The sequence below is a fragment of the Thalassophryne amazonica genome, chromosome 19 (assembly GCF_902500255.1).
Source record: "Thalassophryne amazonica chromosome 19, fThaAma1.1, whole genome shotgun sequence".
In the NCBI taxonomy this organism is placed as follows: Eukaryota; Metazoa; Chordata; class Actinopteri; order Batrachoidiformes; family Batrachoididae; genus Thalassophryne; species Thalassophryne amazonica.
In genome coordinates, this window is record NC_047121.1 from 40,691,198 (window position 1) to 40,714,076 (window position 22,879).

The 22,879-nt window shown below is 40.6% G+C and overlaps 1 protein-coding gene across 1 annotated transcript in view; it reads right to left on the reverse strand.

The window, feature by feature from the left end:
• The window catches only part of LOC117531970 (serine/threonine-protein kinase ATR-like), a 101,502-nt gene that overhangs the window by 50,082 nt on the left and 28,541 nt on the right, over nucleotides 1–22,879 (reverse strand). Inside the window, 23 exon segments of the mRNA XM_034195161.1 lie at nucleotides 151–256; nucleotides 780–931; nucleotides 1,051–1,204; nucleotides 1,428–1,584; nucleotides 1,699–1,849; nucleotides 3,373–3,516; nucleotides 3,678–3,878; nucleotides 6,023–6,157; nucleotides 6,301–6,530; nucleotides 6,638–6,735; nucleotides 6,972–7,114; nucleotides 7,396–7,575; nucleotides 11,002–11,161; nucleotides 11,996–12,181; nucleotides 12,360–12,537; nucleotides 15,550–15,641; nucleotides 15,913–16,004; nucleotides 17,668–17,832; nucleotides 19,524–19,690; nucleotides 20,504–20,675; nucleotides 20,747–20,884; nucleotides 22,469–22,589; nucleotides 22,746–22,861. Of these exon segments, the coding sequence (XP_034051052.1) occupies nucleotides 151–256; nucleotides 780–931; nucleotides 1,051–1,204; nucleotides 1,428–1,584; nucleotides 1,699–1,849; nucleotides 3,373–3,516; nucleotides 3,678–3,878; nucleotides 6,023–6,157; nucleotides 6,301–6,530; nucleotides 6,638–6,735; nucleotides 6,972–7,114; nucleotides 7,396–7,575; nucleotides 11,002–11,161; nucleotides 11,996–12,181; nucleotides 12,360–12,537; nucleotides 15,550–15,641; nucleotides 15,913–16,004; nucleotides 17,668–17,832; nucleotides 19,524–19,690; nucleotides 20,504–20,675; nucleotides 20,747–20,884; nucleotides 22,469–22,589; nucleotides 22,746–22,861 (3,438 nt within the window).

The window sequence follows — 22,879 nt, forward strand, 5'->3', positions numbered from 1 at the left end:
CTTGGCGCAGGTACAAATTCAACCATTTAAGGACTAAACCAAAATCTGAGCTCAGTAAAACCAAAACTCTGGTGACGCCCTTTGTATCGTGTGGATATTTTTCTTGCCTTGCAGGCAGGCTGAGGGGTAAAATGTTAAATTGGTACATACCTTCTCATTAACGATCTCTCCGGTCTCGTTGGCCTGAGCTTTGCAAAGGCCTTTGGCTTGTTTGCTCCATTCCACCAGTGGATCATGAAGGAATGTCTTCAGAACACTAAAAGGGGGAAAAAACTGAATTTTAAAATGTTTCTGTAGAGCTTTTTGTTTTCCTTTCTTTTTTAAAACTGTACCATTTAGAAAGTAAAAATAAGACATCTGACAGTGAACAATGTTTTAATCCATTACTTACCACACACACAGTATAATTGTGTGATGAGTGTACTAGAAGTTCATTATCTTTTCGAAATAACATTTTGAACGTACCGTAGTTAATCTGCAGTCTACCTGTAGTCAATGAATTTACTGTAACCCAACGCTTTTTGAGCTCTGAGAACCTTCATTGGCAGAGTTTTACCCAATATGGGGCAGAGGTCTGGAAATTGGTGAGGATATGAAATTATAGCTTGAAAAGCTGTAGACTACAGAAAGCACGTGTAGTTCCTCCTCCAGTGAAGGCAACGCGACCCCACACATGGGATCCACCATCAAAGGCCATTGTGGAGATAAGATCCCTCAAAAGGCAAAAGAACATCAACTGACTATTTTATTGTTACTGCACCTCATTATATTTCATGTACCTCATGAGCGGCTCTCTCTGGTCCCTCATCAGTCTCAGGGTAACCTCACATGCCTGTCTGAAGAGTCCCTCAGTACCCATGGGTCCCATAGCGTGGACCATGTTCTGGGTCAGACGGAAGGGAACCACCTCAGGTACATCAAATGTCTCCCCCTAGTGAAGAAGAAGGGACGGTATATTTTTTTGAGAAAAATAAAAAACTGATTGGTTTTTGATTGGATTGGTTTTTTTCTTGTTGTTTTTTTTTTTTTAAGGGTCATCTGTCCAATCACCTTGTTGAAGAGGCAGTTGAAGTCAACGTGAACGCACTCCCCAGTCAGCGAGTCAAAGAGGATGTTTTCTCCGTGGCGATCTCCCAGACCCAAGATATAGCCCACCATGGACATCACAGCGGTCGAGCGGCAGTAAGCAGAACGACTGCTATACCTGTGAGACAAAAATGACAAAAGGAAATAAAACACTCGCGTTCACCTTCATTTTAACTTTATACCTGAAGCAGAGCCATCTCAAATAAATACTCAATAATATCTAATTTGTTGAATTCAAAATTGAAATTTCTCCACTCCGACATGGTACTACTGCACACAAACATGAAATCATAAACTTGGCTTGTGGATTTGGTTTGTGTTTGTTCTACAGTGAATCATACCATGACGTGGGGTCAGGGAAGGTTCGGAGGAACCACTCATAGAAGACTGGGGGATGCTGAGCACACAGCACGTCTTTGTGCATTCGTAGCTTCTCCTCAAAAGCAGCAGTCTTTGGAAGAATCAGTTTTCTCAGCTCTTTACCTGACAGGTAGATGCCTGGAACACACACACACACACAGACAATTTAACTGAACAAAATGACACCATTGAGTTCATTATGCCGCGTTTGTTAAGCTCCACCTCTGAGGTGCCGCTATTGAGCCAGTGTACCTCTCTCCTTGTAAAGCTTGGTGAGAATGTGTCGCAGTCCGGCGGTGTTGTTGACCCACTCGATGATGCCACACTCCTCGTTTAGAGGTATCACAGCATAGGTACGGATATGTAGCTCCCTCCGCCTTGACTCGGCATCTTTACGTAGGCACTATATGCATGCATTGAAAGCAGGTGCAGAAGAGATAATTAAGGTACCTTGAGATTTGCATGAATTTGATCGCTGCACTGCTGCGCAATTCGTTGTGCCAATACGTCCCACTTTGTCCTGCCTGACGCCACACTTTGTCCCACTTGAGGCCACGCTATATATAATCATTTCATAGTCAATGGCGCATTTTCTCTCAGAACTTGGCTGATGAAACCCGTTCTCTCATCGCTCCCAGAATCACAAAGAAATTATCTACAGCTGCCAGTTGTCTCGTGCACGTCTTGTGGTAGCCAATGCATTTGGAATCTTATCTCAAAGGTATTTATTTATAATATATACACTGTAATGGATTGGTAAAACTGTTGCATTTTCATTCCTTCTTATGAGCTAGATAATGTATTTGTAAAATTATGTTTATTACAGATGTAACACATCATCATAATTGCTCAGATGTACTGTGCGCAACACACACAAGCATACACAGTGTTTTCAAACAGGTTGCGCAATGATCACGACTCGTTCACAAAATTAATGCTTGCCAGAAGTTTTGAACATTTCTAATTTATTTTGCACACTGGCATGAAGCCGCGCACAGTTTATGACTCACTGACACGCAAGACTGCATGTCAGTGCACGGATCAAATTCGTTCAAGTGTCAAAGTGCCTTTACTGCTTATTTTAATACTTCAAACTGTACTACACTCAGCTCCATGAGAAGTTGGACAGGGACTGTTTTTATAGTTTTTTCTTTATTTACAAATACTAACAGCAAGGTACTGTGTGGGAAAACTGTCTGGATTAGTAAGTTCCCAAAAACTGAGTGACCATGCAAGAAGACAACCAGTTAGGGAAGCCACCAAGGTACCCAGAACAGCTCCAGTTTAGATATAGGCTTCTGTGGCTGTTGGTGAAACTGAACATAGTTCTACTTTTCTTTGTTGCATCACCAGTCACACAGCGTCATGGTGGAGTGGCTCAGAGAGAAAATGAAATTTCAGCTACAGTTTGCCAAAATGCTCATGAGAGACTGGAGCTTACATTTGATCTGATTTATTGTACTAAAATCCTTCTCTGCTTCACTCCACTATGAAATGATGCAAAAAAAGGAAAAACAAAACTTCCACTGTTCCCACTTTCTCAAATCACATCCACATAAGCCTGTAACACCTTTGGAGTTGTCATGAGTCTACTTCTTGTATGGTCACTCAGTTTTTGGGAAATGCCTACTCCACACAGATTTTAGGGAGTGTGTATAAAAAAGATGAATGTGATAATTGTGTTAAACATCTTTTTAACACCATTGTAGTGGTGTACAGAGGTAAAATTACAAAATGACACCATCCAAACACTTATAGATCTGAATGTACATCATGCAGAGGGTTTTAGGAATAACTTATCACTGTGAGATATTGTATTGAAATGTTTTCTAATCTTCTGTTTAGGGGCTTCTCACCTCCTAAATATATTTAAATCCTAAAGATTGCATAATTGTACCTAATAGTTAATAGCAAGCATACACACACCTTATTGATGAGGCAGTTGAACTCCATCAGTCTGCAGTCCTTCCTCAGGTCATCTTTCGGTTTACACATCATGGTGTAGCTCTGCCCATCCGAACCCTTCAGGCTTATCTTCTTAGGCTTTTGCAAGGAGGGCAAGACTTCCACCTAAACACACACAACATCACAAAAGAGTTACAACAAACAGGATTTTTCACAATCACATCACTTTTTACAACCTAAGTAACCCGTTCTGAATATGAAACATGACTAACTAGCGCCACCACCAAATAAATAAATAAATAAAACCCCACAGATGACAGTCTTACAGTTTCTTCAAAGCTGTCCAGGTAGGCCCAGTGCCGGGGGAAAGCATCATGCTGGGTGTTTGTCCCACCAGTAGAGGGCAGTGTTGGGATGAGGACAGACTGCAGCGGGATCAGGATCTGGCTAAAGGTCGACTCCTCCACCAAGCGTTTGAGCTGTTTAAAGTGAACGCTCATGCTGAGGATGATGCTGTTGCCATCAGCCTGGAAGATACAACCACATAAGCACACAACAACTCAACAATATAGTATATATAAATGTTTATTTCAGAAGTGTACATGTAAAAAACAACAGTCTAGAGATTTAATAAGTTAAAGTATATTTAAACATAAAGTATAAATATAAAAAATAAAAATTCCAAACAATAGAAAAGAAAAAGGATCTTCAGATTCATTCATTAATAACAAGTATACACATGACTGTTTCAGAGCACCAGCAATGACGAAGGTAACTAAAAATCGAAAAGACAATGCCATTTGTTGACAAACAAAGGCGATTCATGAACTTAAAAGCAGTTCGTCTGTACATTTCGGGATATGAGCTAACACTGTTGGATACAAACATAGAACTAGCACTACCTCTAGGGCTCAGGTTATGAAGGATTCTGAAAGTAGGCAACTTTACTTTTCATATATATATATATATATATATATATATATATATATATATATATATACATATATACACAGACAGTAGTGTTCAGAATAATAGTAGTGCTATGTGACTAAAAAGATTAATTCAGGTTTTGAGTATATTTCTTATTGTTACATGGGAAACAAGGTACCAGTAGATTCAGTAGATTCTCACAAATCCAATAAGACCAAGCATTCATGATATGCACACTCTTAAGGCTATGAAATTGGGCTATTATTAAAAAAGTAGAAAAGGGGGTGTTCACAATAATAGTAGTGTGGCATTCAGTCAATGAGTTCGTCAATTTTGTGGAACAAACAGGTGTGAATCAGGTGTCCCCTATTTAAGGATGAAGCCAGCACCTGTTGAACATGCTTTTCTCTTTGAAAGCCTGAGGAAAATGGGACATTCAAGACATTGTTCAGAAGAACATTGTAGTTTGATTAAAAAGTTGATTGGAGAGGGGAAAACTTATACGCAGGTGCAAAAAATTATAGGCTGTTCATCTACAATGATCTCCAATGCTTTAAAATGGACAAAAAAACCAGAGACGCGTGGAAGAAAACAGAAAACAACCATCAAAATGGATAGAAGAATAACCAGAATGGCAAAGGCTCACCCATTGATCAGCTCCAGGATGATCAAAGACAGTCTGGAGTTACCTGTAAGTGCTGTGACAGTTAGAAGACGCCTGTGTGAAGCTAATTTATTTGCAAGAATCCCCCGCAAAGTCCCTCTGTTAAATAAAAGACGTGCAGAAGAGGTTACAATTTTCCAAAGAACACATCAACTGGCCTAAAGAAAAATGGAGGAATATTTTGTGTACTGATGAGAGTAAAATTGTTCTTTTTGGGTCCAAGGGCCGCAGACAGTTTGTGAGACGACCCCCAAACTCTGAATTCAAGCCACGAGTCACAGTGAAGACAGTGAAGCATGGTGGTGCAAGCATCATGATATGGGCATGTTTCTCCTACTATGTTATTGGGCCTATATATCGCATACCAGGTATCGTGGATCAGTTTGGATATGTCAGAATACTTGAAGAGGTCATGTTGCCTTATGCTGATGAGGACATGCCCTTGAAATGGGAGCTTCAACAAGAAAATTACCCCAAGCACACTAGTAAACGAGCAAAATCTTGGTTCCAAACCAACAAAATTAATGCCTCGCAGATGCGAAGAAATCATATAAAAAAAAAAAAACTGTGGTTATACAACTAAATACTAGTTTAATGATTCACAGGATTGCTAAAAAAGCAGTTTGAACATAATAGTTTTGAGTTTGTAGCATCAACAGCAGATGCTACTATTATTGTGAACACCCCCTTTTCTACTTTTTTTTCTTTTTTTTTTAACTAATAGCCCAATTTCATAGCCTTGAGAGTGTGGATATCATGAATGCTTGGTCTTGTTGGATTTGTGAGAATCTACTGGTACCTTGTTTCCCATGTAACAATAAGAAATATACTCAAAACCTGGATTAATCTTTTTAGTCACATAGCACTACTATTATTCTGAACACTACTGTATATGGTCAGTGCTCACACTCCACTCAATATTGCAAATAAAACCAACGTTTTTATTATGCATATGCGTCAGAAAACAAAGTATAAACATGAATTTATGATGAAGTTGTGAGGTGACAATTGAATCTGACAAAGAAAACAGTGCATGGTACTGGGCACTGTACTGCTGCACTTTATGCCTGTGGGTACCGGCTTGTTGCAGAGCTCCAACAGCTTGTCTGTCAGCCTGGTAGCATCTCCAATAAATTTCTCCAGAGACTTCTTGAGATTCATGGCCTTCTTAAGGATCTGATTACACCGGTTCATACGCATCGGGTAGGATGACTGAAACAAATGAAACACAGTAACTGCATGCAGTTATGTTTTACAAGAGATTTAGTACATACACCAAATGGTACACAGTATGTCTGTAATGTGGCAGTGGACTGATCTTAAAAAGTAAACTCTCCACGGACACCTGCACCGACCTTGGACACAGCTGTCATGAGCCACATAGCCTGCTGAGGGTACGCGAGGAAGACTTTGGCCACGATGTTCATGAGTACATTGAAGACCTCGTCGCTGGAGTGACACACTCTGGAGATGAGCTGGGAAAACGCAGTCAAGAACTGGTATGGCGCCAAGTTGTCACAATGTTCGCTCATTGTCGTGTTGATTTTACTCAGCTCCAAACGCATCTGCCTGTCTGCTCGCCCAGCTAAACACACCAGGAAGTGGAGAGGTGTAGAGGGTTAGCATAAGACTGTGTCTGTGTGACTTGACTTTAGAATCTGGTTTTGACACAGTCACTTATCAACCACTCACCTTTCTCACACTCACACACTTTGGCTCCAAAATCCAGCCAGAGAGACAGCATGCGAGGCATAGCCTGGTAGATGTACAGATTTCCGAATTGTAAAGCTCTATGACAGAAACAGCAGTGAGAAGGTTTTTCTAACCACAGCTTTGATTAGAAAATGAGTCTACAGAAGAGTGATGTATGAGTCAAAATGTACTGAACTGCCTGTTTATCAGCACTACATAACACATTGTTGTGTCTCCATACATCAGAGCTGAGATGACATTTCTGCAGCAAAACACCAGGAGAACTGCACTTGTTTGTTTTTAATACTATCTAAATACACAAAGCCCTTCTTACTTTCCAAAGTATGTGACGATGTATCGAATAAGGTTGCCTTGTTTCTCCAGTTTGTTGTCAGTCACCATTGGCATTACTTTATCGTAGTACTTGGCCAGGTAGAAGTTCCCATCCTCCCACTCGGGCAGAAGGTTGGTCACATCCTGAGAAAGCCAACATACATCCTCAAGGTCATGATATACAGCACAATGTCTGAACAACAAGTCAAGGGAGTGTGTGCCAGTGCTGCACATCCACACGACGCCCATCACTGATGAATACTTTTCCAGCTCTTGCAAGCACTGCAAAAAATGAGCCACTGTTACAGCCGATCTGCAGAATCAGCTGTATATATTCTTAAAATCTGCACTCCCAGCAAAACAAAGCGGTAGCTGACCTATATAAAAAAAACAGTGAAAATCTTCTAGAATATCATGTTTGATACCTTGTACGCCTTCATGATAGCATTGGATTCAAAGTTGGCCGTTTCCTCCATGAAGCGTCCCACCAGCAACATGGCCTTGCCTTTCGTCTGCAGGTCACGAGGGGCTTTCAAAGGCTGATTATCAGGGAAACACTGAGCCACCCCTTTCTGCAGGACGATTAGGGCCTGGTGCACATCACCCTGCCGACACACCAACACATAAGACTTTAATGGTGTCGTTTGTGTGTCTGCTTATGTGACATGGAAATTAAATATCTCTTACACAACAATTTTCTTGCATGATATGTGCTTGAGGTTGGAAACAATATCTGGTTTCATGTGGCCTGCATTAGCCAGTAGGAATGTCAGTACAATACAAGAAACAGTCAGGTTTCTTACCTTAGTTTTATATAAGAGATGTTGAAAGTGTATTGTTAATCAAATACAAACAGTAGGGGAAACTGGGGCACGGTGAGTCAGGAGCTATATCTGCAACACTACATATATATTTGCAGTAGTTGTGTCATATTTTTATGCATCAGCATAACAATCCCCCCTTATAAATTAGTGTTTTGTTTTTGGATAAATTAAGGGTAAAACTAAGTGGCAAGTGAAGTCAGTTTTTTCCTATCAAAAGTAAATTTTGTGGATGTCAGTGTCTTTATATTTATTTCTCACAACAGAGGAAAGGTGACCCAAAAATTGTTATCAGTTAGAAGACTACCCCGTCCAACTGATGAGTATGTGTTATGTCTTCTCCAGACTATCATCTATATAACATGACTCGTGTGTCACATGCACCCGGGGCACAGTGAATCGGGGAATCTAGAAAGTGATTTACTAAGCCCCAGTATCAAGTGCATGACAAATATTACTTGTTGAAGCTCATACATTTATTTTTCCATGAATTATTTTGAGAATTTGTGTACATAGCTGTTTTCACGTTTGAACAAAAATTATGACAGTTGTATTTATACAACCCCTGGCAAAAATTATGGAATCACCGGCCTCAGAGGATGTTCATTCAGTTGTTTAATTTTGTAGAAAAAAAGCAGATCACAGACATGACACAAAACTAAAGTCATTTCAAATGGCAACTTTCTGGTTTTAAGAAACACTATAAGAAATCAAGAAAAAAACATTGTGGCAGTCAGTAACGGTTACTTTTTTAGACCAAGCAGAGGAAAAAAATATGGAATCACTCAATTCTGAGGAAAAAATTATGGAATCACCCTGTAAATTTTCATCCCCAAAACTAACACCTGCATCATATCAGATCTGCTCGTTAGTCTGCATCTAAAAAGGAGTGAACACACCTTGGAGAGCTGTTGCACCAAGTGGACTGACATGAATCATGGCTCCAACACGAGAGATGTCAATTGAAACAAAGGAGAGGATTATCAAACTCTTAAAAGAGAGTAAATCATCACGCAATGTTGCAAAAGATGTTGGTTGTTCACAGTCAGCTGTGTCTAAACTCTGGACCAAATACAAACAACATGGGAAGGTTGTTAAAGGCAAACATACTGGTAGACCAAGGAAGACATCAAAGCATCAAGACAGAAAACTTAAAGCAATATGTCTCAAAAATCGAAAAATGTACAACAAAACAAATGAGGAACGAATGGGAGGAAACTGGAGTCAACGTCTGTGACCGAACTGTAAGAAACCGCCTAAAGGAAATGGGATTTACATACAGAAAAGCTAAACGAAAGGCATCATTAACACCTAAACAGAAAAAAACAAGGTTACAATGGGCTAAGGAAAAGCAATTGTGGACTGTGGATGACTGGATGAAAGTCATATTCAGTGATGAATCTTGAATCTGCATTGGGCAAGGTGATGATGCTGGAACTTTTGTTTGGTGCCTTTCCAATGAGATTTATAAAGATGACTGCCTGAAGAGAACATGTAAATTTCCACAGTCATTGATGATATGGGGCTGCATGTCAGCTAAAGGCACTGGGGAGATGGCTGTCATTACATCATCAATAAATGCACAAGTTTATGTTGATATTTTGGACAATTGAAAGGATGTTTGGGGATGATGAAATCATTTTTCAAGATGATAATGCATCTTGCCATAGAGCAAAAACTGCAAAAACATTCCTTGCAAAAAGACACATAGGGTCAATGTCATGGCATAGGGTCAATGTCAATGAGCAGATCTGATTTGATGCAGGTGTTAATTTGGGGGATGAAAATTTACAGGGTGATTCCATAATTTTTTCCTCAGAATTGAGTGATTCCATATTTGTTTCCTCTGCTTGGTCTAAAAAAGTAACCGTTACTGACTGCCACAATTTTTTTTTCCTGATTTCTTATAGTGTTTCTTAAAGCCAGAAAGTTGCCATTTGAAATGACTTTAGTTTTGTGTCATGTCTGTGATCTGCTTTTTTCTACAAAATTAAACAACTGAATGAACATCCTCTGAGGCCGGTGATTCCATAATTTTTGCCAGGGGTTGTAATAGTTTCTAAAGGACTTATGTCACTATATAAGACACTCACACATTACATAGCTGGTTTGCTGGATTATAGTTTGTATATGCATCAGCATATATTTAATAATTTTGAAGAAATCTTTATAATCATGTGTTTTTCATTATATTCTAAGTTAATTCACTGTGCCCCGTGAATTAGTGTCCGGGGCACAGTGAATCAAAAATTTTAAAATCGATTTTAAACACCTGTAAATTACACTTGGGGAGACATAAATAACACAGTCTTATAAACAATAACTTGCTGTATTAACTCCACAACAGAATGACCTAAACCTATGCATAATGTGTTTATGCTGCCACAAAACAACATTTCTGATCCACTGTGCCCCGGCTTCCCCTACTAAACATTTTAAACTGCAGTCGCTGCACATTTAAGATGAAACATAAGTCGACATAAAAATTAACAATATTTGTCCCCCGCCATGAAATAAGGGGGACCTATAGCGTCCATGCATGCGTGTGTCACATTCTGGGATCTCAAGATTTTCTTGTTGCCCCTTTCTGAGACATTCTTTAGCTGTATCATATTGTAAATGGACACAAATGTGACATCTATGCATATGAAAATTCAATAAGGTATATCTTATACCTTGACACCCACTGTCTCACCCCAAAATACCACTTTTCTCTCCGAAAATCAATTCTAGAGCTTACGTTTGTATTGAAAACCTACAATAAATCATGTATCCTGACTCCCTTTAGCATAATACATTTGACCATGAATGTCAGTGTCAAGGTCAAATGTGCAAATGGACACAAAACAAAACTTTTGGGGTATATTTTTCCTTCTCAGCTCAAAATTTCTCTTCTAAAGCCTAACTTTGCATTGAACAGCTATAGAAAATAATTCATCACTGCTCCCTTGGGCCAACTGCATTTGACCTTGAACCTTATGGTCAAGGTCGGGCATGAAAATGAATGGAGAACTACTCTTTCCTATATTATTTGACCTTTTTCCACTAATTTTTCGCTGTCCCCTGCCATGGGGGACCACTGAAATGGACTCCACGCATCTGTCTGTGCTTATTTGTTTAATTTGTCATATCAGTATAATAGGCGGGGGACCTCAGCAAAGTATTGGCTCATTTTGGTTACAATTTGTTTCATTAAATGCAGTTGTGTACCTTAGACCAAAGCCACTTAGCCTTTTCAGTGAACAGTTCAGCCAGATGTGTGTTCTCTGCATTGAGAAGAGCATTGAAAGCTGTTTGGTGGTGTCCTGCCTTTCGGGCCACCCGAGCGCTCTGCAGCCAGCATTCACCCACCAGCTGCTGACACCTGGGCCTGCAGCGCAAAAATGAAGTGTGATATGGCCTTTAACTGAGTGACACTGTGCAGAATCTCTTCAGACTTACAATTACTGTGTGACTTGGAGGTTATATAGTTTTAATTCAAACACATACAGTCAGAAGCGGACCAAAAAATAAATTCCCATTAATATTCTTATTGATTTCACTGCAACACAGTCAGGAAAGCAGTACATAATAATTATGAAATGCCAAAGGTCAATAAACGTAACACAAGAAATTGATGTTCTGTAAAAAAGAAGTACCGGTGTCACAGACCAAACGGTCCCCCTAAAAATCAGTCCTCCCCTCCCCTCCCCCCAATGACGCGGTTCACGGATGAACACCGCGTTTCTGCTTCAAACTGCACACCAGTCATCATCTGTCTCTGCGACAGATATCTGAAGCTTTTGTACAACAATCATTTCCACATAAATTCAGCATTATTTCATCATAAAAGGCAGCGGAAGTGATCAGAGGGCCGTGGCAAAACAAGCTGCTAGCTGATGCGTTCACTGTGTGTTGGACGAAATTTTGCCTCGTTTCTGCTTAAAACTGACTTTAGAATGATTTAAGAGGTTTTGCCTTTATCATCTGATGGTTAATAATCCCATTAATCCATTTGATTTCTTTGGGTGAAGAGACTCGTCTCAGACGTACTGCTGTGGTCCGAAATAACACATGCGCAGATGCAAATGGCGAACTGTTTTTTTAGGGGCGGACCGTTCGATCTGCGACACCGGTAAAAAAAAAAAAAAAAAAAAAAATTATATATATATATAAACAATTAGAATGTGGGTTGTTGTGTCTGTAGATGCTTCAACATTCTTACTGTGATCCCAGGCTGAACAGTGCACGACGGAGAGCCAAGATTGGTTCTTTGGCCCTAAAAGAATTCTGCGTCATCTCCAGTCGCTCTGACCAATGGAGAGGCAGCTGGCTGAGACTGGGGGTGGAGCCTTCGCTCTGTTTCTGCAGTTCGGTAAAAGTGTGCTCCAGTTCACTAAGCATGTGCAGCCTACACACACACACACACACACACACACACACACACACACACACACACACACACACACACACACACACACACACACACACACACACACACACACACACACACACACACACTTATCAAAATAACATTTTGATTCTAATGGCCCACTGACGAAAAAGCGCCGTTACAGACAGACAAAGACCTGATGATGTACTCGTATCCCCTCTGGTAGGTTCCGTACTCATAGCTGGCAGCCGACAGAGGGACGACTTGTTCCTCCCTCACCAGCTTCAGCTTCTCATAAAAAGTTTCAGCATCACGTTTCTTCCCTGCCAGCAGTAACTGGCCCAGCCGCACTCCCCAAGTACTGGAGTGACTGTCTGCAAACACAATGACATGCAAATAATGATTATTTACATTACTGCCAAACTGCATTTTTAAAATAAACCAAAGAGCTTGATAAAAATTACAAGTCTGATGATTTTTTTTCCCATCAGTGGATCCCCAGAAATGTCAAATTCATTCATATTAGAAAAAGAAAGAAAAGAAAAATTAGAAAAATTACAATTTAATTTTTTCTTCTTGTTGTTAGATGTACTGCCCGACATATAACATGAAAACAGCTGTTAATGAACAGTCAATATAATAATTCAAAGAAATCTGATTAAATACATCCCCATTTACTTACAAATTGTAGAACCCAACCTAAAATAAATTATGTGTGCATTTTACTGACTTAGTAGATATTTAGTAGTATTTTTAAAGTTTTGCATAACAGCTTAGTAATTATATTATAAATACGTTAGTCAGTTTCAAACTGATCGTCAAATTAAATTCATCTCAGACTTGCCTGAAAACATTTGAGGGGATGAAGTATACTTAATTATGTTTAAAAAGGTTTCAAATTTGTAAGTTTTCAACAGCAACAATAATAAATAACAGAGAAATGTTTGTGTGTTTTCCAGCATTTAGTTTTTTTTAGAGTGCCATATAGCTGCAGTAACTGGAAGACTGTACTTACGTTATGTCTGTCAAAATTTTTAAGGTAAAGATCCGTTGCTGATTTGTTTAGCTGTGGATTGAAAACATGAATCCATTCTTCTGGTGGCATGGGACTGTAAACGTGCACTCTCAGCAGTGTAGATCATGTCTAATGTAGAATGCCGACCCCTTGAATTACAGTAACTCAATAAAACGTGACAGCATGACATCCAGCAGAAGATTTATATACCTGTAGAAACCAGTTTTCAAGGAAGGGGACAATATATTTTCTCTGAAATAAGGTGAATCTTTTCAGAGCTATTAAAGTTCAAAAGTGGGAGAAAATCTACAGCATTTTAATTTAAAGTCGGCGTGTTCTTCCTGATGTACTCGTAAAACACCATCTGCTAAATCTATGGTGATTACATAGTTGTAGATACAGGTCTGGAAAACAGAAATACTCACTCGTGAGGATGGTTTCCACTCACATATACAGTGTTAATACACGTGCATGTGTGTGTGCACGTTTGAGAACTATTTAATGACTATATATTGGAAATCAAATTTACTTCTTTTGGAGAGCAAATTTATGGTCATATTACTGGTGTAGCCCAAATTTGTGATGGTGTTCAGCCTTATTTTTTTCAAAATGAATTATTGAAATGCACTTACAGTGCATCCAGAAAGTATGCACAGCGCTATACTCTTTACACATTTTCCCCCCTCAAACGTCTACACACAATACCCCATAATGACAAGATTCTTGAGACTCTGGCAAATTAAAAAACAAACAAACAAAAAAAAAAAACAGAAAAATTACAAAAAACTAAGAAATCACATGTACATAAATATTCACGGCCTTTGCCATGAAACTCAAAATTGAGCTCAGGTGCCTCCTGGTTTCCACTGATCATCCTTGAAATGTTTCTACAACTTAACTGGAGTTCACCTGGGATAAATTAAGTTGATTGGGCATGATTTGGAAAGGCACACACCTGTCTACATATAAGGTCCCACAGTTGACAGTGCATGTCAACAAACCAAGCATGAAGTCAAAGGAATTATCTGTAGACCTCCGAGACAGGACTGTCTCGAGGCACAAATCTGGGGAAGGGCACAGAAACATTTCTGCTGCTTTGAAGGTCCCAATGAGCACAGTGAGCTCCATTATCCATAAATGGAGGAAGTACAGGTCCACCAGGACTCTTCCTAGAGCTGGCTACCCATCTAAACTGAGCTATTGGGGAGAAGGACCAAAAACCCAGTGGTCACTCTGTCAGAGCTCCAGTATTCCTCTGTGGAGAGAGAAGAACCTTCCAAAGGGAAAACCATCTCTACAGCAATCCACCAATCAGGCCTGTATGGTACAGTGGCCAGATCGAAGCCACTACTTATTAAAAGGCACATGGCAGCCCACCTGGAGTTTGCCAAAAGGCACCTGAAGCACTCTCAGACCATGAGAAACAAAATTCTCTGGTCTGATGAGACAAAGATTGAACTCTTTGGTGTGAATGCCAGGCGTCATGTTTGGAGGAAACCAGGCACCATCCCTAGAGTGAAGCATGATGGTGGCAGCATCATGCTGTGGGGATGTTTTTCAGCAGCAGGAACTGGGAGACTAGTCAGGATTGAGGGAAAGATGAATGCAGCAATGTACAGAGACATCCTGGATGAAAACCTGCTCCAGAGCGCAATTGACCTCAGACTGGAGTGACAGTTCATCTTTCAGCAGGATAATGACCCCAAGCACACAGCCAAGATATCAAAGGAGCGGCTTCAGGACAACTCTGTGAATGTCCTTGAGTGGCTCAGCCAGAGCCCAGACCTGAATCTCATTGAACATCTCTGGAGAGATCTGAAAATGGCTGTGCACAGACGCTCCCCATCCAACCTGATGGAGCTTGAAAGGTGCTTCAAAGAGGAATGGACAAAACTGAGTCAAAGATAGGTGCACCAAGCTTGTGGCATCATATTCAAAAAGTCTTGAGGCTGTAATTGCTGCCAAAGGTGGATCAACAAAGTATTGAGAAAAGGGTGCGAGTACTTACGTACATGTGATTTCTTAATTTTATTTTTACGAAATGCGCAAAAATTTCAAAAAAAAAAAAAAAAAATCATGTTGTCATTATGAGGTGTTGTGAGTAGAAGTTTGAGGGATAAAATTAATTTACTCCATTTTGGAATAAGGCTGTAACATAGCAAAATGTGGAAAAAATGAAGCGCTGTGAATACTTTCTGGATGCGCCGTATATTTGCATACAGTGGCCTCTCAAATGAATTCAATTACATACAAAAGCTACAGTTTTCAAGACAGTTGACTGAAATTTCACAGATCTCACTGGTACAAGTGTACTGGTACACAGATTTCTCTCGGTCCAATAACACCACCAATCATGGGATAAATGTCTCACCTGAACTTAAATACTCCTCCAGCAGATCCCATTTCCCAAGCTTCCATGCTGCTTCCACTCTGTAGGTGTTCAGCTCCGACGTCCACTGGTGCCTTAAAAGAAAGTTCAACTCATTGGAGCTAAATACCCAAATAAGAATTATGTACTTAGATTGCCAAGAGCAACAAATGTCCTGAAATAACATAACAGACATGACACAAATATGGAATAATGTATTAGTTAGGAAACCATCTCCTTAGAGGTTGAAGCAAAAGATTAGGATAAACTATTTATTTTATCTACAGCTATATTTTTCATTCGAGAGGATGAGATGACATAAATTGATCTCTGTGCATGAGTGCATGTGTACAGTGTGTGTCTCACTTGTTGGCTATTACCCCATTGACCTGGGTAATTACTGTGGACAGCTGTCCCAGTCCAAGCATTGAGGTCATCACTCCATGATAGTGACCAATCTACAAACAAAGGGAAAATAAGTGTTAGACAATGAATGTAAGCACAAAGAAGAAGAGGAACATACCAGCTAACTGAAAATGATAGAAGATGTTTGAAGAAATACAGAAGGAAAAGACAAAAAGTACATCCTACATAGGCCCTGAGGCCCACTGGTGCTGATGTTTATATAGCATGAAGTGGATGAGATTCAACAAATCTCTCTGGATGGGATGCCAGTCTATCACAGGTGACTCCCCCAGTCAATTCCGGTATCTATGTACAGCTGGATGTACTGAGACAATACAGATCTTTTATTGTCCAAGAAGACAGACAGGTCTCACAGGTCTTCAAATTAGTATTGCAACTTCTTGTCCCACTCAGCAACCTGCTCTACATCAAAAGTAATACAGTTGGGAAAAATGCAGAAGGAACATTTATATAAAAATATTTAGAGTAGGAGACACGTAACTGGCCAAAATGTCTATTTGAATGGTAAATGGACTGCATTTATATAGCGCTTTTCCATCTGCATCAAAGTGCTTTATAATAATGCCTCACATTCACCCCGATGTCAGGCTGCTGTCATGCAAGGCACCCAGTACAGACCTTGGAGCAACTAGGGGATTAAGGACCTTGTCCAAAGACCCTTAGTGATTTTCTGGTCAGGCTAGGATTTGAAACGAGGATCCTCTGGTCTCAAGCCCAAAGCTTAACCACTTGACCATCACCTCCCCTATTTATTTATTTATCTTGTAGCCTTAAATCACACATTACCAATGTACTTGCTCTTGGGGATGGTAAGGTCTAGAGCAGGGGTGCCCAAGTTCGGTCCTCAAGATCTACCTTCCTGACACTCTTAGTTGTCTCCCTGTTCCAACACACCTGAATCCAATGGAAGCTCATTAAAAGCCTGCTAGCAAGTCTTTCATTAGATTCAGGTGTGTTGGAACAGGGAGACAACTAAGAGTGTCAGGAAGGTAGATCTCGAGGACCGAACTTGGGCACCCCTGGTCTAGAGTAGACCTTACGTGCGTATAACACTTTGAGGTGACTTGTGTTACAATGTGACATGTGGTGGAAAGCCTCTTTCAAAAAACACATGTACTGTATTACATGAGAAACTGGCAGACATTCGTCCCCATTACTGTAACCCAGTTTGCATTTTACTGATGGCCAACCATCGATGGGAAATGTAAATGTGATCAAATAAATAATCATAATATTTAAAAAATGCAGTCATCTAAGAGTGGCATATCTGTTTGAAGTGTCAGTGCCACAGATGATATCCTGTATCAATTTCACAGTGAAACCTCCATGTGAGATTCGACCTGAGAGCACACACCGGCACCATCTGTTGCCATGTTTAACCAAGAAAAGAGAGAAAGAAAGAAAAAAAAATAAAAAAATCACCAAACACCTGTATCCAGTGACTTCACAGATGTCTTCAACTCATAGGCCGAGCTTTCAGAGCTATGAACGTCACGGACCAGATAAGTCAATCGTTCAACCTCTCAATGAATGGTGGGAAATACACTTCCAAACAACAACAACAAAAAAAAAAAAGCCTTAAAATACTGTAATAATATGAAGGAGAGTTTTCTCTCTTTATATTCATTTTAACGAATGAAAGCAGACACTTACAGATAAAAAGATGATGTATCAAGTTTATATGTGTGCATGTACCTGGTCAGACTCCAGTTGTATGGCACGATCGTAGCAGGCGGTTGCATCTCGGAGCAGGCCAATGCTCTCGTGTTCGAGTATTTGTTCACGCAGAGATGGTTCCTCCCTCCTCAGAGCGTTGACCCCTCTCACGCCGTCAGGTTCATGCATGGCTGCATACAATGTCTGAAACACCAAATTAAAAATTAACGCAATGCTAAAATACCCTCGGCCGTGCGAGCACAAAAATAGGAAACAGAATGTGACCTTTGACCTCTTAAAATAGGTCAAGGTTAGCCATCTTTGAACTTGTCCAAGGTCTGTGTCCCAAGAATGTTCCCTGTGAATTTGAAGACCCTGGTAGTAATAGTACTGGACTTACGCTGAGCACAGGCCATGAGGATGGATGGACGCAAGGTCTTCGCAATATCCAATGGCCATATTTTGGCCATACAAAAATTGTAACGTTTTTCTATAACAGAGTATTGCTAAATGTTACAGAAAAAAAAAAAAAAAAACAGGAGCTCCAAGTTAACAAACAGGCTTCAAAATAAAACCAATTGTGAGACCAATTTATGGCCAAATGAAGGTGACCTTGACTATGCACTAAAATTTAAAACCACACACACAATGTATCTGCATGTAAATGATGATCAGAGAAATAACGACTGAAAGTCGACAGTATACCCAGGATGGATGTCCAGTGTGATCTGGCACATTTTACACCAGATACCAATCTTGATGTCATAATCTCTAAGGACAACAACCTAATGTGAATGTATTGATGGCAAATTCAAGCACCTAGCGGTAAACACATGGAGAACAGGCAAACACAACAGAGAAAAGAACAGAGCACGGGTGGGCTTCAACCTATGCCCTTCTTCCTGTGAATCAAGAGTATCACCGACTCCACTGGCGTCATTCTTTTTTTTCCCACTTTTGGAAAGTAAAAAGTGTTTTTAGGCATTCTAGTTCTATTGTTTCTTTCATACATCAGATATCAACTTTTAAAGTTCTGCTACTAACCCATAAAATTATTCATAGACTGGCACCTCCTTACCTAGCTGACCTAATTAAACCCTACTACTTTGTGTCCCTAGGGTGAATAAAAAGTCTGCGGGTCACAGAGCTTTCTCTTATTGTGCACCTGTTCTGTGGAATGACCTCCCTGCGTCAATAAAACAGTCAGATTCTGTAGAAACTTTCAAGTCCAGACTTAAGACGCACTTATTTTTCCTTTCGTATGGCTAGCATACTGGCATAGAATGTTACTATGCTTTTTACTCTTTCAATTCATTTTATTAGAAAACAGACCGAGCTGCGGCCTCAGCTTTATAGGGCTAGTGGCCGGCGATCACCTCAGTATTTCTTTTGTTTTTCTTGTTTACTTAATGTTGACAAATTATACTGTATTTGTTGTCTTTCTGACGCCTGATTCTGTTTTTCTTCTCTCTGTTTGAGGTGTGACTCCATCCAGAGATGAGTGTGGTGTCTGCTTTGGAAAACCTGACGTCCAGTGCACCGGCAACATTTCCTGGATATTGTATTGTGAACTGCAACCCAAGCAGAGGGTCACCCCTTTGAGTCTGATCTGCATGAGGTTTCTTCCTCAGAGGGAAATTTTCCTCACCACTGTTGCCTGTGCTTGCTCTGGGGGTTGGTAAGGTTAGACCTTACTTATCTAAAGTTCTATGAGGCAACTTTGTTGTGATTTGGTGCTATATAAATGTAAATAAATTGAAAATTGAAATACATACATACACAGATGCATTACTCAAATATCTGTACAGAGTAAAGAGCCTAGGGACATAATTTCATAAAATGGCCAAAAACAAATGCTCATAGCATTAATGCTTAAAGGAACTGGGAGAACTAACTTGTAGGAAAGTGAGATGGTCCTGGATGTTCTCTTTATTCTCTAGGATGTAAGCTTCAAAGTGCATGAGTGCACGAGTGTATGCTTTGGAGCGCAGAGAGGCCTTTGCCAGAACGTCTTGTGGAATACCCTTCAGGAAAGCCACCACACGCTGATAGTCCCCACTCTCTGTAAAAAGACACCTTTTTTTTTAAAACAAAATGCAAACATTTCATTTTATGCAATGAAGCATATTTCTAAATTTTATAATAAAAGCTCAATATTGCAGAGAGGATAAGAAAACTTCAACCAACTAATGGTTAATAACATTTTCATTTTATTTATGTAATAAATGTGAATTAGACTGCAGCTTCCACATTGATGTACATTTCTGTGTATGGTCATAAAATGTGATTTTCCTGTCTGATGGGGAATCATCAAACCAGGGATCTTCTGGTCACAATCCTGCATCTCTAACCTCCAAACCATCCCTTTCCCAAACTTTACAACCACACACTTTCGATATCAGGACAGAAGTGCATTAGTAGGTCATGTGATCACCTGACAGCAAAAACATGCTTGGTTCAAAGCCACACTGGAAACTGGGAAACTTCACGTGTGGAAATTAAATGTTCTGTGGATGAGTTTCCTCCCACAGTCCAAACATGCAGATTAGATGAACTGCAGATTCCAAATTGTCTATATATGTGTATGACTGTCTGAATACTGATCAGCATCCGTCCAGGGTGACAACTTACTGTATCAACAGGTCTAATGTTTGCTGGCTCCAGTGTCAGAGATCCTCTCGAGGACACAGACACATGAAAGATGCTTACTTCAAAATAAAGCTAAAATTACATTATAACTTCGCTTTAAGAAGCAAAGCTATGTTGTTTGGTTCCATTAATTTAATAATAACAATTTAAAAACCATTGCTGTCCTTGGTGAGAGACGTAACTCTGCTGTGAAAACCAGAGGGCCAGCATGCTGGGAAAACATTACCATTTTGTTTGGATTTGGAGTAGAGGATGTGGCGGCTCCACTGTGTGAGATGAGACAACATGCTAAACACTGTCTGAGTGCTTAGCTGTGACAGGCTGGAGGCCGTCTCCTGGACACACCTCCCTCTCTGTCTGTCACCCTCTGTCAACACAGCCAGCATCTCCTCCGTTACCTGGAATGAAGCAGGTTATTGCATGGAAATAGCTTAACTTCCTCGTCATCAGGCTTTGTCCTAGTCCTTACCTCCTGTTGTTCTCCAGCTGTGCAGCCCAGCAGCATGTATAGCAAAATATGAGGCAGCAAGTAAATTGTGACTTTATAGTCATGTTTGATGATGAAACTACAGCAAGTGAACACCTTGCTAGCCAGCCCGTGTCTCACCTGAATAGAAACAGGACAGCACTGTAATAACATCCCTGTTACAATGCTTTCTTATAAGCATACTTGAAAAGTGAAGCATTGTGCAGCCTTTCAGATCATTCAGATTCATCAAATTTCATCCAAACAGTGGTGGTGAAGTGTTATTGCTGTAGTCTGTGTGATTCATCATGGGTACAGTAATCATGCACAGATTAGATCAAAAGCCATGTTATGCACGAGACATCCAGTTTGAGAAAAAAAAAAACAGATAAAAAGGAAATATGAGTATCAATAGGGCAACTAACGTAGCACTGTACATAAACTCAAAGAACTTCTTCTTCTCTACTTCTTCTTCTTCTCTACACACACGTTCTGACAGAAGGCTCTTCAACCTCACTAGAGTCAGAGCTAAGACCAAGGTCCGGCACGTCACCTTCAGAGAGGCCCTCTTCACTGACAACGCTGCTCTGGCAACCGACACAGAAGAAGCCCATCAACGCCTGGTGGATTGCTGTGCACAGGCATGCTGCGAATTTGGCCTCACCATCAGCCTCAAGTGATAGCACAGGGCACTGACTCCCCCACAACCATCCACATCGACAACTACAATCTTAATTCTGTCAGCTACTTCCAATATTTGGGGTTGACGATCTTGTCCAACCTTGAGCCTCCAATCAATGCGAAGATCGCCAAGGCTGCAGGGGTGATTTTCATGCTCCACAAGAGGGTTTAGTCCAACAAGAACTTGACGGAGAACACCAAGATGCACGTGTACAGAACTTGTGTTCTCAGCACCTTGCTCTACTCCTGTGAAAAGTGAACAACAGATGCCGCCCAGGAGAAGAGACTCAACAGTTTGCACCTCCGCTGCCTCAGACGCATCCTCTGTATTTGATAGCAGGACAAGATCCCCAATACTGAAGTGATGGAGCGAGTAGGGCTTCTATCTGTCTTTGCGCTCCTAAGCAAATGTCGCCTATGTCGGCTGGGACATGGACGACGGCCGCATCCCCAAGGACCTGCTCTATGGAGAGCTGGCTGAGGGAGCCAGGTCCCGAGGTCGCCTCTTCCTGCACTACAAGAACAGCTGTAAGCGTGACTTAGAAAGTGCAGGCATCAACGTCCAGACATGGGAGCGACTCGCAGTGGATCGTTGACCCTAGAAGATGGCCGCCTGGAGCGGAGTAGAGCAGGCCAAAAAAGAATGTATGGACACACTGAAGAGGAAGAGAGGCACGTGCAAGTCCAGCTCTGTGGACCCAAGCCACAGCTTATGTCTGTCCAGCCTGCTTCAAAGACTGTCATTTCCACATTGGCTTAAATAGCCACAGAAGAAAATGCCGCACCCAACAGTGACTCTTTTTAGTGAGCATCCATCGTCTCCTGAGACTGAAGGAGGCCAAAGAGAGTATGAGTGAGGTAATAAAAAAAACGTTTTTAGGTATGAACAATAACGTTACCTAATCTCAGCTATACTTTTAACATTACATTTTCACAATAAAGCTAAGCAGTCAGTGCAACTACTGCTGGTCTAAGAGTAAGCAGCTATGTGACCCGTCAGTCTATGTGAGTGCGTTTATGTCTGCTACGGTCGAATGGTTGAACCTTGCTGATGAGGTATCCAGCCCAGGTGGCTGACCAGTCAGAGAACTTGCTGCCTCTGTTGCTTAGATAGATTGGTTTCTTCAGTTTCGACCAGTTCACCTCTTTCTGACTGCTTTTATACCTGCAGAGGGGGATGGGGATGAGGGCAAGAGAAATCAAATGAGAGTAAAGGAAAGAAGAAACGGGAAGGAATGAGAATCAATTCAAAACAAACAGGGCATACAAGACGATTATGAAATCAGGGGAATGTATAAAAAAAAAAAAAAAAAAAAACTACCTGCTGTTGAGGTGAGGTTCCAGGATTTCTTGTATTTGTTCAGGGAATCTCCTCCACAGACGGTGCCCTAGAGAGTCACTGCGACCCTCACGGCATTCAAAAATAGACAGTAACTCCTACAGTCAATAGAAATG